This window comes from Eptatretus burgeri, chromosome 16, assembly GCF_056783735.1.
Source record: "Eptatretus burgeri isolate ZD-2024b chromosome 16, Ebu_testis_v1, whole genome shotgun sequence".
In the NCBI taxonomy this organism is placed as follows: domain Eukaryota; kingdom Metazoa; phylum Chordata; class Myxini; order Myxiniformes; family Myxinidae; genus Eptatretus; species Eptatretus burgeri.
The window spans coordinates 10785549-10800959 of NC_140976.1; the positions used below are offsets into that span (position 1 = coordinate 10785549).

Below are 15411 nucleotides of genomic sequence, written 5' to 3' on the forward strand. Positions count from 1 at the left end.
AAGGAAAGCAAATGTACAAGTTGCAGACCTTACCTATGCCTTACCTACCGGTTAACAAAACAGGGTACCCATCAGACCACATGCACACAGGGAGACAAATTGGGACTGGTACATATGTCACCATCACCCTCCCCCAACTTGGTACCGCTCTCCGAAATGTCCCCGACACCGAGGGTCCACCAGCTTTGGCGGGAGCACGAATCAACGCATACAGAACCAGGGAAGAAATGAGTGCGATGACCCATGCAGAGAGAGAACAAGCACGTGCCACGACAAGGATCCCGATGGCTTGAGGCAAGGCAAAAGAAGAAAGAGAGAGAGAGATACAGACAGACGGACAGACAGACAGACAAACGAAGTCTGTGGGACTTTAAACAGTGAATGGGAATTCGAGAATTTGGCGCACATTCCAGAATGCTGGTGTACATAGCACACATTGAATGCTAGGGCAGTAAAACACGCACGCCCTGTGATGACGGCTGTCATGGTACACGTCATCACGCGCTGTTGTCTCTATTCTCCCAACAGGTTGACAGGCGGCATTAAACACCCAACCCAACGCATTTAATTACATAATAACCCCGCTAGGGAAGGCGCTAATCTTAACATTCATTCATGAGATAACTATTCTAAAAGTCTACGTACTGTGTGCGTTTCGATTTCAGCATGCGGTTTATAAAACCGCAACAAAACAAAACGAGAATATCTTGCTTGGATAAGTGTCCACCCTCAGGTGTAACCGATCACCTTCAAAATCACACATCAAGTTAATTGGCCTCCTCCACCTTTGTTCAATTGTTGTGATTCTGATTATTTCAGAATAAAATGAGCTGTTGCTCTCACCATTACACCTGGTTTATATATTATGAGGCAAAGGTTTTATTTATTTATTTATTTGTTTATTTATTGTTTATTTCATTCATTGATTAATTAATTAATTATTTTGTGTCATACATTTCTTGACCCACTTTTCCTCTTTCCCATTCCCAGCTGTCTGTGAGATGTGTGGAATTCCTGGTTCCCGCCTGGATTTCTACTCGCGTACCAAGCGGTTCTGCTCTGCTTCGTGCAGTCGTGGTTTCTCCTCAAGTTTTGCTCCCAAACCCAACAAACTGATGTCATTCCCTCACACCTCTCAGGTGGAGTTGCGTTCAGTTTTCGCTGTCCAATTTATTTTATTTCATTTTTATTCTGTTGAGCTCATCTTTTGCTGTTGCAGAGTGAGAGTGTTATTCCCCCCCTCCCCCTCCCACCACCACCACCCCCTTGAAATGCACTGAATCCAAAAAGTTAACTGATGCCTGATTTATATTAGCATGTTCATGCACAGGTGATTTTCCCCAACCAGAAATTCCTGATGAATGTCTTGAGCAACTCGTATGAAGTTTGCCATTTCTCTTGAATTTTCTGTTTCATGGCACAATCTCATCTTGCGTATGACAAATCACAGATCTAAGTCTTAGTTGGGCAGCCAAGTCACAGCACTGTCTGTTACGTGGATTGCCCTTAATCCTTCGGCAACTTTATTTGGGTGACTCATTCACAATGTGATGAATTGTCTGATCTGGGTGACCACAGTCACATGCTGGGCTTTCTTTGAAATTCCATTTTCGAGGTGGTGTGATGTCCTTGCATAGAGAGTACAGTTTCTGTTGAGCACAGACCATTATTTCCAGGAGAGTTTGAAACCTGTAGGCTCTTCTATTGTATCACTCACTAGTTCTTTGTTAGCAATGTTTTATTCTGTCCAGAGACTCTGCCTCTTGTCCTTTGTGTTAAACCGTGTATCACTCAAAACATTTGCAGAGCCCCATGTAACGTTTGCGTGACTTGTTGCTTATTTGGTAGATTATACAGGTCTTCATGGATTGGAAGCTCCGGTTGACTTTGATGCTCTCACTCTCAGCATTCTTGCCTTCTGGTGCACATCAGGGGTTGGGGTGTTAGACAGGACTGGAAGCTACTTCATGGGTGTTGATTTCAGTGCACTGCTGATTATCTGCATCAGTGTTTTCAGGAGAGTGTCCAAGTGTTTTGTTTGGCTGCTCTCTGCCCAAACAGGAGAACAGTATTCCGCTGCAGAGTATCCAAGAGCAAGGCGAACAGTGCGAAGAGTGTGTGCACTTGATCCCCAGCTAGTGCCTGCTAGTTTCTGGATGATGTTTACACTGGTCTTGATCTTTTCTATGACCCGTTTAACATGAGACTGCGATCAAGGGTGACTCCAAGTTATTTGGGGAACGGTTCATTCTTGACTGGTTTGCTCCAAAAGCAAACCTGGAGCTTGCTGTTCACCATTCTGCTGCTGAGATGGAAAGTGGTAACTGTAGTCTAAGTTGGGTTTGGGCAGAGGCCCCAGTGGATGAAGTATTTCTCCATTACCTTTACGTCCTGGGACAGGGTATTGCTGAGATCTTCAAGGTTGATTGCTTGGGTAGCAAGGGCTTGATCATCAGCACAGGCAAACTTTCTGGAGGTGGTACAAGGCATGTTGCTCACATATATGTTGAAGTGTTTTGGAGCTAAGACGGACACCCTTGTGGAAGACCATCATTAAACAGTCCTTATGGAGCTTGTTTGCTCTCTAAGTGAAACCATTTATCTTCGATTGCTAAGCATTGAAGAAAGGACATGCATTGTGGCTTTGCACTTTAAAAGTCTGGCAGCTTTCAGCAGAAGACCATGTTGCCATACCTTATCATATGCTGATGAAAGGTCAATTAGTGCAACACCTGTCTTGAGTGCATGTTGGTAGCCAGCCTCAATGTGGGTGGTAAGTGCAAGTACTTGATCAACACAGCTCCTACCAGGTCTGAAGTCGGCTTGTACCTTGGGAAGGTTGGCCTCTATCAGTGGAGAGTCTGGCCAGGACACGCTCAAACAACTATTAGCTTAAGCCAATAGCTAGATGGGTCAGCAGCAGGTTTCCCTGGCTTCAGGATGGCAATGACTTTAGCCTCTCTCCAGGATGATGGTATGACTCCAGGTTTATGGAATGACTCCAGTTGCATCGATGTTAGTGAAAAGAGAAGCCAACCAATCATGTCCGTGAGGTCCCACGTTCTTCAGCATTCAGGATAGATGCCATCAATTCCTGCCGCTTCCCTTGCTTTGGTGGAGGAAAGGCCCATGTCAATGTCAGCCCTGGTGGAGGGGGGAGAAAGCAGCGATGTCATAGGAGATGATGAAATTGTCTTGGAAAGTTCCTTTCGGGCTTCACAGTGAGCCTCCTTAGTTGAGGAAACTTTCGAGTTTAGGAACAGCTTAGAAGCAACAGCATTATCTGATAGTTTTGGAGGTTGACATAGAGCAGGTAAAGCAGCTCCAAGATGGCTTGGTAGGTTCCATGCCTTTCTACTTGAATGAGTGAAATCAAACTCCTCAACAATCTCCTGCCATCTTTGTCATCGGGCCATGTCCAGAGATACCAAGAGCTCAGATGCAACGTCTGGATTCCCAGAATCTTCATTGTGTTGGAGGAGTTGGTCAGTTTCTGGCAACTAACAAGGTGTGTAGCATTTGCTAAAACCACCGAGGATGCTGTTTTTTGGCTGCATCTATCAGGATCTTGCAGAAGCTGCTATAGCTCTTGTTGAGAGTTAACCTGGTGCTCTGGTCCTCAACTTCTGTTGTGAAAGCCTTCAAGTTGGCTTTCCAAAAATTCCAGCGGGCCTAAGGTTTGGATGAAATCGAGGGAACTTCTATTCCATTGCAGATTAATGCTGGTCAGTGTTGGCTGTGTGGAAGGATCATGATGCGTGAAAATGGTGTCCATTGCCATCTCTGGAGAGGTCTGAAAACAAAGGTCTGGATTGTCGTCCTTCCTCCATGTACATGAATGGAAAATGCCTGATTGCCTGGCATTGTGCAGGAGATGGCGATCACCAGCGGAGGCTCAAGCGACCAGTTGTTTTCAACTGCCTTGTCATCTGAAGTATATCTTTATTATGTGACTTCTGGTTCGGGGTTCAGCATATGGACGACTGATCAACTCTCGCTCTTCCATTTCTTTTCCTTTTTTTTCCAAATATGCAGAGACAACACATCAATCCCCGCTTGTACCATGAAAATGGTACAAAAGTGATTGTGACGAAATAGACTGCGATGTCATCCACCGGACAAGGAACATCCTTTCCACAGCTTCAGCGACGCGTGTACCCACCTTCTTCCCCACGTGTGTAGCTCTGGTTGCCTTTTGCTAAATACTAGCTCAGCTGTCTTTTGATGGTTGCCAATGGCTCACATGCAGAACCTGCTCATCCGCCTAACATCAATGGTTCCACTACCCCCCTCGGCTACCTGAGTTGCCACAAACCAGTCCAATCCATGTAGGTGTTTTTTGGGGAGACACCATCACCTTACTAGATGGCCGTTGGCTCCCGAAGGGAGCTCATCCATCTTTTTTATATTTATTTATTTGTTTTTACTCCTGGCAGGATGTCAGTCACCCTTCCCACTTGCAAGCCAGTGAGAGGTGTCGGTTTAGTCTCCGACAACCTGACCATGTGGCAGGTCGCGCTGGGTTACATGTTACCAGTGGCAATCCTAAAAGACTGACCTGACTTTGGTACTGACACTCCTGCCAGGTCATCTAAGCTAGGTTCCCTAAACCAGTTACATTCTGTTTTACTGTTATATTTTTACTTGCAGAGTACTTGCCCTCAAGTGCTCTGGGGGTTACACTTGTATGTAAATGATAATTTAATCGCCAGTACAGCCGCATAAAAACATCAGGAACACCTACATCTCCTCTGCATCTGTTTTCAGGACTTTGGCATCGTTATCAATCCCACAAAGAGCATATTCGGCCTTCCGGAGTTGAATTTCCTCGGCCACTTTTATCCAATCAGGCATTCGTCTTCTCGAGGAGAAGATATGGATTATTTGGGATTTCCCATTACCATCATCTCAGAGCAAGCTGCAAAGGTTTTTTGGGCCTTGTCAACTTTTACCCTAAATTTTTCCAAGTACAGCCACAATGCAGCTATGGTTGTGTACTCCTCCATGCCAGACTGCGATAGAGCAAGGGACCCATGCTGCTATCAGCACATTTTACCACAATAATTCAACCATGATTAAGCGAAACCACGATGCGGAAACCTGCGTTCCGGGTGGGCCTGCTGTACATGTCCCCTACCTGTCTCAATGAAGAAGAAGAAACCCTATACGGCTATACCCCACCGTGTTTAGGTCTATTTGGCAAAATAAAAAGAAAATCGATTTTCATTTACTGATATCTTTCATCGACTAGAAACCAATAAAGAAACTAACAACTGGGACAACAAACCAGAGATAAAAATTTGTTTGCTGTAATACACATTCAAGCCGATACTGGAACAAAATGCAGAAGAACCTGTCTAACCCACCATGTTTCGTTCGTTTCTGGTCTTTGCCTCTTTCATTTAAAAAATAACCCGATGTACTTGCATGAAGTAAAAACGTGCGTACAGCTTATGTGCACATATAATACATTGTGATGATGTACCTGGGATCATTCCAATTGCACTGGGCCATAGACTAACACTCAGGCCTAAGGCCTAAGGCCTGAGGCTTGCCGATCTGTGTTGCTTCATGCAGTGGTGGCGCATGATTTTATTGGGGTGGAGTCGGGCTAGATGACCACTGACCCATATGTGATATTAAAGCCATTTACCAAGTTTCAGTTGAATATGTGAAAGGGTATGGGGAAAAAGTCTGAAAAACCACAGGTGGGACAGGCGGATGGACAGACATAGAGCAAACCCTTCGTCCCTTCTGGTGAAACCGGTCGGGGACTAATAAGAATTACAAATGTGCACTTTTGGGTCTTTCGTTTTTCTTGTTCAGCGATGATATCCGAAGGTTTAATGAGTGTTATTGGATGGATAATTATCCGCAGATGACTGGTTGGTAATTTATAGGCTAATAAGTTCTATCCTGGTCGATTTATTTATTTATTTATTTATTTATTTTTGAGGATTTTGTGTTGTATTGAGCTATTGGAGTGTCCGGGCCATCCCAAAATGAGAAGTCTACTGACTTATTGATACAAATGAAAAACAGTCTATCCGTCTGTGAAGCCGGGAAGCCGTGTGGCTATGTCTATTAATTACATGCTGTTGGAACATCACTTTCACCCTGACTTCACACATGTACGTCCACTATATACTTTTGGGATGTACCTTTTGACCCTTGAGACTACTGAGACCCCTTTGACCTTTGAAGACCCAGAAGACCTACAAGACTCTTAAGACCCCTTTTACCTTTAAGACCCTTTAAAACCAAGTGCACATTCATACAAGATAGACCAACAAAAATGGAAAACATAAACATTGACACAAATACAACAATACAGGAGCTAGACAATGAAGCATAATACAAATGCATAGTGGTAGAAGAGGGCCACCAAATATATCACAAACAAATGTGCAAAACAATTACTAAAGAAGACCTGTGTAGAATGAGGCCGATCCTGAAAACATACTTTTCTCCAAGAAACAAAATCAAAGCCCTAAACCAACTCGCAATACATGTATATATGCCAAGTTTCAGTTGAATATATATGTGTGTGTGTATGTATATATATATATATATATATATATATATATATATATATATATATATATATATATATATATATATATATATATATATATATTGCATGAACCAAATAGCAAAAGGTAAATGGTGGGGGATCAGCAAGATATATTTGCTCAAGTTCATATTCAATTGCATTTTGTTTTTTATCCCCACCATCCATAGGTAAAGAAACCTATTAAGCCAACCAAGCTGAATTTCAACAAAATGGATGCAAGGCAGAATCTCTTAAGTCCGAACAAGTCAGTTAGACCACGGAACACTGAATGTACGTTGTTTTTTGTTTTGTTTAAAATTCTCACAATTTTCATGCAGTTGAAACTCATGCAAATGATTGAACAATTACTTAGGATGAAGGATCTGCAGAAAACAAAGGTATTGGACAAACTGGAGTGGCTTGGCTGATTTCAGCAGGTAGCTGACAAAGTAACAGAAAACCAAGTTCTGGTGTTTTCTCATAATTCCTTTGGCCATACATGATCCATTTCATCTGCTGTTTTCAATCATTTAGCATCGAATGTTTTTTCTTCCACTCTTAATATTTGGAGTTGGTATTCTTTGTACATTGCCACCAAGATGTTTTCATGCCCTATTGACCCTGTGTCCCTCCCTTTCCAGGGTCATGCAAGGTTTTTAACTGGCCAACATACCTCAAGAATAATAACTGTGTCACCTCCTCCGTGAATGCCTTGCCGCATGTGAGGCTGGGCCGTGGGTGTGGGAGGGTGTAATTTTTGATGTGAACAGGGTACCATGCTGGCTTTTGGGAGTAGTATGTACATTATTGTCCTTTCAGTTGTCATCAGGGAAATGTAATCATGTCAATAGGGAGGGTTTCAGGCTGATTTATGGAGGCATAATGTGCAAAATAAAATTTTCTTACAGTTTGCAGTTACTTTTGAAGTGTTTAAGCACATGCTGGTTGGTCTTCACTTTTCCTGTCTTGCCTCCCAGGCACCAATGGCTAATCATTGGAAAGACGTGAAGGTTGGAATGAAGGTCGAGGTTTTGAACAGAGATTGCCATCAATCAGACAGGACCTATTGGTTTGCCACAGTCATAAATATCTTTGGTAAACCCTGGATTCTTTGATGATATTAATATTATTATTATTATTGTTGTTGTTTTATGCTTGTTATATTTTCACTGCTTAATCATCTTTAGAGGAATACTAGACTTTGTCAAGGCAATTGTCTGTCTGCGTCAACTGACGATTCAAACGATGGGATTTTATCAAGTAAGGAGTGACAAAAGCATGCTCTTGCTCCAACATAGCGAGAACGACCTAAATGTCAGTGTTTTTTTGCTTCCCAAACCAGTGAGCACACCTTTTTTAAACTGTCGTTTGATTTAGACCTTATCGGTAATCATTTGCGCTTGAGTTGGATGACATTTTGGAATCCATGTAACTTTGGATCCTCATTGAAATTAGGGTGTTATGTAAATCTCCAAAGAGTTTATTAGCTTGCACAGAAATCAAAGTTGTGTTCTTGTCTTTGACACTTGTTGAATGAGAAATGAGATACACAGAAAAGAAAAATTACAGTGTCGATCATCTTTCTATTGTGGCTTCTGTTTATCCCTGCATAAATAATGTTGCAGCACTCCGGTTCTTCCAGTTGCTCAGTTCGAATCTCGTCAGTGGTCATGATGGCCAACCGATTTGTTCGTTCTGGGTCTGATCACGAGCCTGTCCACCACAATACCGAACCTAATGGAACCACCGAGCCAGTCAATTCATCATGCTGATTGGTGGTGTATGCCCGTTCTTTAATAGTGAATGAGCGGAGCCGCTTGGTGCAGGCACGGTCTCATTCTGAGCACGAATCGCCCAAACTCAATCTGTTCTTTAATGGACATGTATAATTCTAATCGTGATCGGCAAATTTTGAATGCACTCCGAGACAAAGTGGTTTCAAAATGTATTGGCACACAATGCGGCGATTTAAAAAAAAAAATAAAAAAAAAAATAAAAAAATAAAAAATAAAAAAAAGCAATACAATTAATAAACCTCAAAAACCCAAGTATGTGACCACGAGCCAATAAATGAAGGGTAGATTCCTTAAACTATTCCTTAAGGCCTTTCACACGACACGAGATAGAAAGGACAAGATGGAAATACACTGAGTGCAACGTGGAGGAACCTTGACACGGCTTGATTGTCCTGGAAGGCATGGTCCAAACGTCCAGGACTTGGGAGCTCAAGCCATTTGTGCCATGTTGTAGGTGTCTTGGTGGGGATTGGCAGACTTGGTTGTAGGTATCTTGGTGGGGAAGCGCCCAGCAGAAGGGATGTGTCTGTTGTGCCGACCATGCACAAAACCTGCACAGCCTCTCACTGAAGTCCAAAGTCTCACTTTTCTTGTCCCTGGTTGCCCCCACCTTTATCCTCTCTGGTGTGCTCCACCCTGTGACATATCTCCACTTTGGTTGCCCTGCTCTTAGTAGTATTCCGGCCGTCAATCAAGGCATTATGTTATGCTTCACGCAAGTTCAATCAATATGGCAGGGATGTGCCTTTTTTCGCTGATCGTACCAAAACTAGCGCCCAATGTAACATAAAAGACAAAATACAAAGGTGAGAGCATTAGAAAAGGTATCAAAGGATGATGGTTTAGACCCACACATGAGGAAAGAAAAGACGGCAGCTTTCTACGCATAAAACGACGCATATCTTGCATCACAATTTATTTACCTCACGCTTCCACTAACACATATAATATAGGAGATAACTACACTACAATCTACGATGCAAAGTTACCTCCAGAAGTCATTCCCACACCAATAAATTTACAAAGACAAAAGGAATGGAAAGAATAACATCAAGGAGACAGGAAAGATGCATTTCTATTTATGGAAGGATCTAGGGTGGTCACTTTTTGAGGGAGCTTCGCCACTTCCAAACCCCTCAGGCACACTAACCTGAGGGTCTTCCTCTGCATTTGCACAATGTGATAACAGCAGTTTTAGAAAATGCAAGAACTATACTACCAGGACATAGTAACACCATTCAATTTCCACACCGTTTATTGCACATTTAATTGGGTCTGAAATCCAGAGAAGTAATACAGCATTAGCTTTAAGGGAAGTTGAGATCTTGGTTTGTCAGTGTGGCTGTCACCCGAAAACTATCCAGTTGAACTCAAAGTTATGAATTGAAGTGTAGTTTAACAGATATTCATCCATAATTTGAGCACCTTGCTTATTTCTGATCATGTGGTGTGCAGGGTACTATGTGCTGCTACGATATGAGGGCATGCAGGACGATTCTCAAGATTTCTGGAGCAATATATGTACCCTTAGTGTGCACCCTGTAAGCTGGAGCAACGTGCAACGATGGATATTGGCACCACCTGCAAGTACATCGATTTGTTTTTGGTTTTATTTGTTCTTTTTTTAATGACACATTCTCTTCTTTTTTCATATACTAGCATTGAATCCATCACTTTGCTGAGAGTAGTTGAATGACACAATTTTTGTACAGTATGTTACAGTAAAGTAATACAGTTTATTGACTGGCAATATTTGCAATTTTTTTTGTATTATTCCAGAAATATTTTGTTTACTGCGAACAACCCATTGTTAATTTTAGTAATACGCACACTTACTCACCCAAAAACAATATTATGAATTTGTTTTATGTCCCCAGGTATCATAAGTTGTGTGGTTTTTAAATAAATTATTTCATTTTTATTATCTTGCCAAAACGAAGTTTTTGCAAGATATGTTAGTCAGCTTGTATGTTTTTTTGTTTTTTTTTTGTCTGTAATCATGTATAAAAAATTCTGCAGAGCACAGTTATCATTGGAAATTTTTGTAACTTCGCATATCAGAGGCCTATAGAGGTCCCTTTCAGTGCACAAAATTTTGAAGGTCAAGGTCAAAGGTCAAGGTCACTTTGTCGCAAATCAGGGGAGTTGACGAAGCCCTTATTTTTTGAGTAATTTTGATCGGATCGTCTTCAAACTTCATGGGAATATAGTTCATGGTCTGGCGCTCAGCTGATTAATTTTTTGTGGCGATTGGCCTTGACCTTCATGGTTAGCGCCTGAGGTCAAACATATTTGACCCCAAGGTCAAATTTTCAAGTTTTAGGAACCATATCATGTCGTACCTCAAATTGAACGCCTCGATGAGTGCTTTCTAGATATGTCAAGCTTGAGACATTATGACGTCATTTGGTGATGTTATGAGGCAAACGCATATTTTTCATGGTTACTCTGTAGAACGATTCTCATCGGAATCTCTTGTAGGCAGATATTCCTCAAGGAGTCGCTCCTGGTGGATAGCAGCTCTGTTCACCTCAGTGTGACCTTAAAGAAGTCACACGTGGTCACCTTTTGGCAAGAGCAGGGTGACATTGTTTTCATTTTATTTATTTTTTCCAAGTCGCAAAATGCAATTCTTAGGCCTTAGTCACATTTGCTCTACGGCGAGGATACGGCGGCCGTACGCCCTCTGAATTGACAGAAGCGTACGGTGGCCGCAGAGTTTCTGCGGTGGCCTCAGAGTGGCCCTACACCGTTTGGCTATATTTTACAGGCCGTAAGGTCGCTGTGGAATTATAACGCGGAGTTATAACTTTTTTCATTTCTACGTTCGCCGTAGCAATTCGACAAGCTGAAAAAAAAATACTGATAAAAAATGAACCCACTCGTTATCGTCCGTCTGGCCGCACGTTTGCCTTAGGGCCCCCCTGCGGTCGCCTTGCAGGCACCTTGAGGCTACCTTGCGTCTGCCTTGAAAATTATATGGCCGCCGCAGGGCCCCCTTAAGGTCACCGTGCGACATCAAATCAAAGACCGTACGGCAACCCCACGTTTTCGGTCTCCACAATTTCTAAATATTCCGTGCGGCTTCCCGAAAAATAATAACATATGTGACTGCTACATTGTGTGACCGTGGAAATACTGCGGCCGCCGTATAATTGCTGGTGGCCGTAGATTTTGGAGACCCCACGGCCGCCGTGGCAAATGTGACTTAGGCCTTATTGAGTCATGACTAATACACCAGTGCGAGACATAACACCGTCTCGCAACACCGCCATCTTAATAAATCTGGCTTTCAGCCCTTTGCTTATGGATATCAAATAGTCATGTGGTTGGATAGAGTCAAATATGTGGGTTGTGTTGTTCACTTTCTGTCAGCGAAGTGATTGGATGGATTGCATGCTGGATGCCGGGATGCCGTGCACGTCGGTAGAGCTTGACGTAATGACGTAGCACACGTAAAAGAGCATGACGGACAGATTGATGTCGGAATCCAGCTACTTTAATATATAGATTTGCAATGATAATGACCAGCCTGGCTGGAAGGATGGCCTAGGTACACCATCCTGGCAGCCAGACAAGTCATTAGCGCACTCACCTTGAAGCTGTCTAGCCTGGATTTGAATCCCAACCCAGAAATAAAATGTCATACCGGTGTTTCACAGGCAGGGTGATTCATCAATGTGTGTGATACCCTTCGGAAAGACGTTAAACTGGGTGCCCCATCTTCCGACAGTAGGTGGACATTAAAGATCTCACAGACTCTTCCGTGAAGCGTATGCGAGCTGTCGCCAAAACTGAACAAATTACAAATTCCTGCTGCAACTACTGCTGGGAAGGCAATGGCAAACCACCCAGCATAACCCTTGCCAAGAAACTGCTTCAGCAGCACCGACGCTCTTTAACAGTCTGGTACTGTATATCAGAATCAGAAATTACTCGCCTCAGGAAAATATTTCTCTGAAGCCCGAGCAGACTTCACACCTTTTCCAGAGTTGTTTGTGGAGAATTATCAACTTTGAAAGAAGACAACATGTGAGGTTAATATCATTTAAAAAATAATCCACATACATGTGCACAGGTGTGTGATGTATATCCCCAAAACAGGCCCTTCCTATCCGATAAAGGCAAAATGACATTAAACCTGTGCATGCATGCCACTTCACCTCCGATTTAATGTCATGTTGCATTTATTGGGTCAGAAGGGCCTGTTTTTGTTTTATCATTGTGTGCAACTGAAAGAAGAAATACCAAGAATATGGCAAGTATGGAAAAGGCTTCAGTTATTCCTGTCAATCACCACTACTTGGTTGCTCACTATTCACAAATGCAGTTAAAACAGCACGTGACTTCATGTTCCCACTTGATCGAATTTTTTTTCTTCTTCTCTTCCTGTCTTTCTCAAGGCATCCAGCACACTCAGAGTGACTGGAACTCTTTCATGGTGCAACGGCTTTCGGGTTCATACACCCTTCCTGCAGTTTTCCACACCAAGGTATTGCTTGGTAACTGTAGCAACTCACTTGGATACAGTTCATGCGTTTCCAACACAAAGTCAAAGTGTAATTTATGTTATTAATTCAATTACTGAAGCAATTGTGGACTTTGTCAGAACATTTTGTTTTTCTGAAAAATATACACTATACACTCCAAAGGTGTCTCTGATCCATGTAATCGGACAGAAATTAGGGTGAAAAGAATAATTATTTTTGGTTTTAGCATGTTTCAAACCTTTTGGGAGATTTTTTTTTTTTTGTACCCAAAGTTTAGGCTTGTGGAAGAAGTCTAGTCTAGTGTCTAGTCGAGGCTTGTACACAAAATGGATCAGGACGTAACAGACAAAAGCAGGATGCAAAAGGAGCAGTGGAGAGAGGGGGGAAATGCCAACAGCAGAGTTGAAGACCAAGATAGAGGGAGATTTGGACAAACAATGGGTGTGGGGAGGAATGAGGGGTCGAGGAGGACGCATGGGGTGGACAAGATGGATACAGAATGAAACTCCAAGGAAGGAAACCTGGAAATTTGGAAAGAGTGGGGATTAGGGTGAGATTGAGGTGAAAGAGGGTAGAAAAGATCATGGTTTTGAATTGGGAATGATCTGAGATGGTGGTGAACAGCTGTCTAAGACCTGGAGGGAAGATTGAAGAATTGTGGAAGTCGGCACCATAGGTGGGGGGAGGGGAAGAGGAATAAATGAGTGGAGGTTGGTAGTGATCCTGGATTTAGGTAGTTTCACCAGAAGGGGTTATATGGTGGACTGTGTTTGCCCTGCAGAAACCTTCTTGAGTGGGGGGACAAAGCATGGAAATACCAGACAATGCAAGACTAGAAATGAGGCGGAAGAAGACAGAAAGACCACCGACCTGTCTGTGATAGTGAAGTGATAGGACCATAGACAGCTTCATCATGGGAGATTTCAATAATCTTGAAAGCCTTGATTTTCATGGTTTCAAGCTGAGCAAGATGTGAGGCAGGGGAGCCAGCCTAGAAGAGTGCAGTACTCCATCACGCTGCAGATTAACTCCATCACGGTGTATCAGAGTTCAGGTGTGCCAAGGAAGTTCTTTGCGCATTGGAGGATGCCCAATTGGCAGCTGCTTTGGAAGCCAACTTTGAAATGTGGTTTGCCCAAAGAGTTTGAATGATTGAACTTCCTCAAGAGGATTGTTAAGAAAGTAGATGGGATGGTTGGCCAGATGGTCCTTTCGGAGAAAGTGAGAGTGTGAGATTTGGCAGAATTGAAAGTCATATTCCAACTATTTGACCAGCTTGTGATTTAGTGAAGCTCTGAAGAGAGGGAAGAGACTTCAGCCTGCTTGTCTGATAGATCTGGGATGTTGTGGCAGAGGGTGGAGTCAGCAAATAGATAAAGGGGATTTTTTCGTCGGAGAGATCATTTTTGAAGATCAGGAATCTGACTGGGCCCAGAACACAGTCTTGGGGTACTCCAGCCTTGGCAGGATAGGAGATGAAAGGACTCTGTTGAGAGCCACACATTGGCAATGAGAGTAGAGGAAGTTGGTAAGCCATGTGTGGAGTTGGCCTTGGATGCCATAGGCAGAGAGTTTAGAGAGCAGGGCAGTATGCCACACTGTATCAAAAGCATGAGATGTGTCTCGAGTGAGGGCTCTGATCTCATGACTGATATTGAGGGCCTCCATACATTGTTGGGTGAGTTCAAGCAGCATCTCCAATGTCGAGTGTCCTGCCAGACAGAACAGAGCTGGCACAGATACATGGTGGCCAATCCAGACAGTAGCCTGACTTTAGATGTGAGAGGAGAGGCGTGGCTGGCTATGTGGGGGTTTGGTGCCATGTAGAAGCTCGAGCAGACGTCACACCTTTTCTGGAGTTGTTTGTAACTTGCATTAACTTTGAAAGAAGACAACATGTGAGGTTAATATCATTTTAATATAATCCACATACATCTCCAAAACAGGCCCTTCTGATCGGATAAAGGCAACATGACATTAAACCTGTGCATGCGTACCACTTTGCCTCCAATTTAATGTCATGTTGCCTTTATTTGGTCGGAAGGGCCTGTTTTGGTTTTATTATTGTGCTCGACCGCAATCCCACCTCCTGGTTGATGTGGAGACTGTCTCTTCGGTGGGCCGACCTTCGGTGGGTGTGTTAGTTTATTTAATTTAACAATGGCTTGTGTTTTTTTTTTTTTTTTTTAACATGTATTGGAGGTGTTGGGTTTGAAGTATAACCAGAGTTACTGGGTCTTATTCTCAACAGGCACACATTTCTCTGTACATGTCTGCCATCCTCCTTCCAGGTTTTGGAATCGTTGCGCTGGAAAGGACGCCTTGGCATGCGTCTTGAGGTGGTGGATAAGGCCTGTATCTCCCAGGTTCGCATTGCCTCCATACTGGATGTGGTTGGTGGGCGGATTTGCCTGCTGTACGAAAACGAATTTGGTTCCACAAATGAAAAACTGAGACTTTCACAAAAAATTTCCAGCAAGCGCCAAACGTGGTGTCACTGTTGGAGTCCTCTTATCCATCCCCTCGGCTGGGCTCGCAGGGTCGGACACCCCATCGTGAATGATAGTAAGGC

At 43.1% G+C, this 15411-nt stretch overlaps 1 protein-coding gene across 8 annotated transcripts in view; it reads left to right on the forward strand.

The window, feature by feature from the left end:
- Positions 1-15411, forward strand: part of LOC147010504 (lethal(3)malignant brain tumor-like protein 2) — a 76243-nt gene that overhangs the window by 52331 nt on the left and 8501 nt on the right. For all 8 annotated transcript variants that reach the window (XR_015052482.1, XM_085860043.1, XM_085860049.1 and 5 more), the window contains 7 exons: positions 991-1139; positions 6742-6844; positions 7195-7274; positions 7531-7648; positions 9805-9936; positions 12753-12841; positions 15131-15404. Coding sequence is in view for 7 of the 8 variants with exons in the window: in XM_085860043.1 (XP_085716169.1) it covers positions 991-1139; positions 6742-6844; positions 7195-7274; positions 7531-7648; positions 9805-9936; positions 12753-12841; positions 15131-15404 (945 nt within the window). In the remaining variant the exon portion in view is untranslated. The remainder of the gene's footprint in view (positions 1-990; positions 1140-6741; positions 6845-7194; positions 7275-7530; positions 7649-9804; positions 9937-12752; positions 12842-15130; positions 15405-15411) is intronic.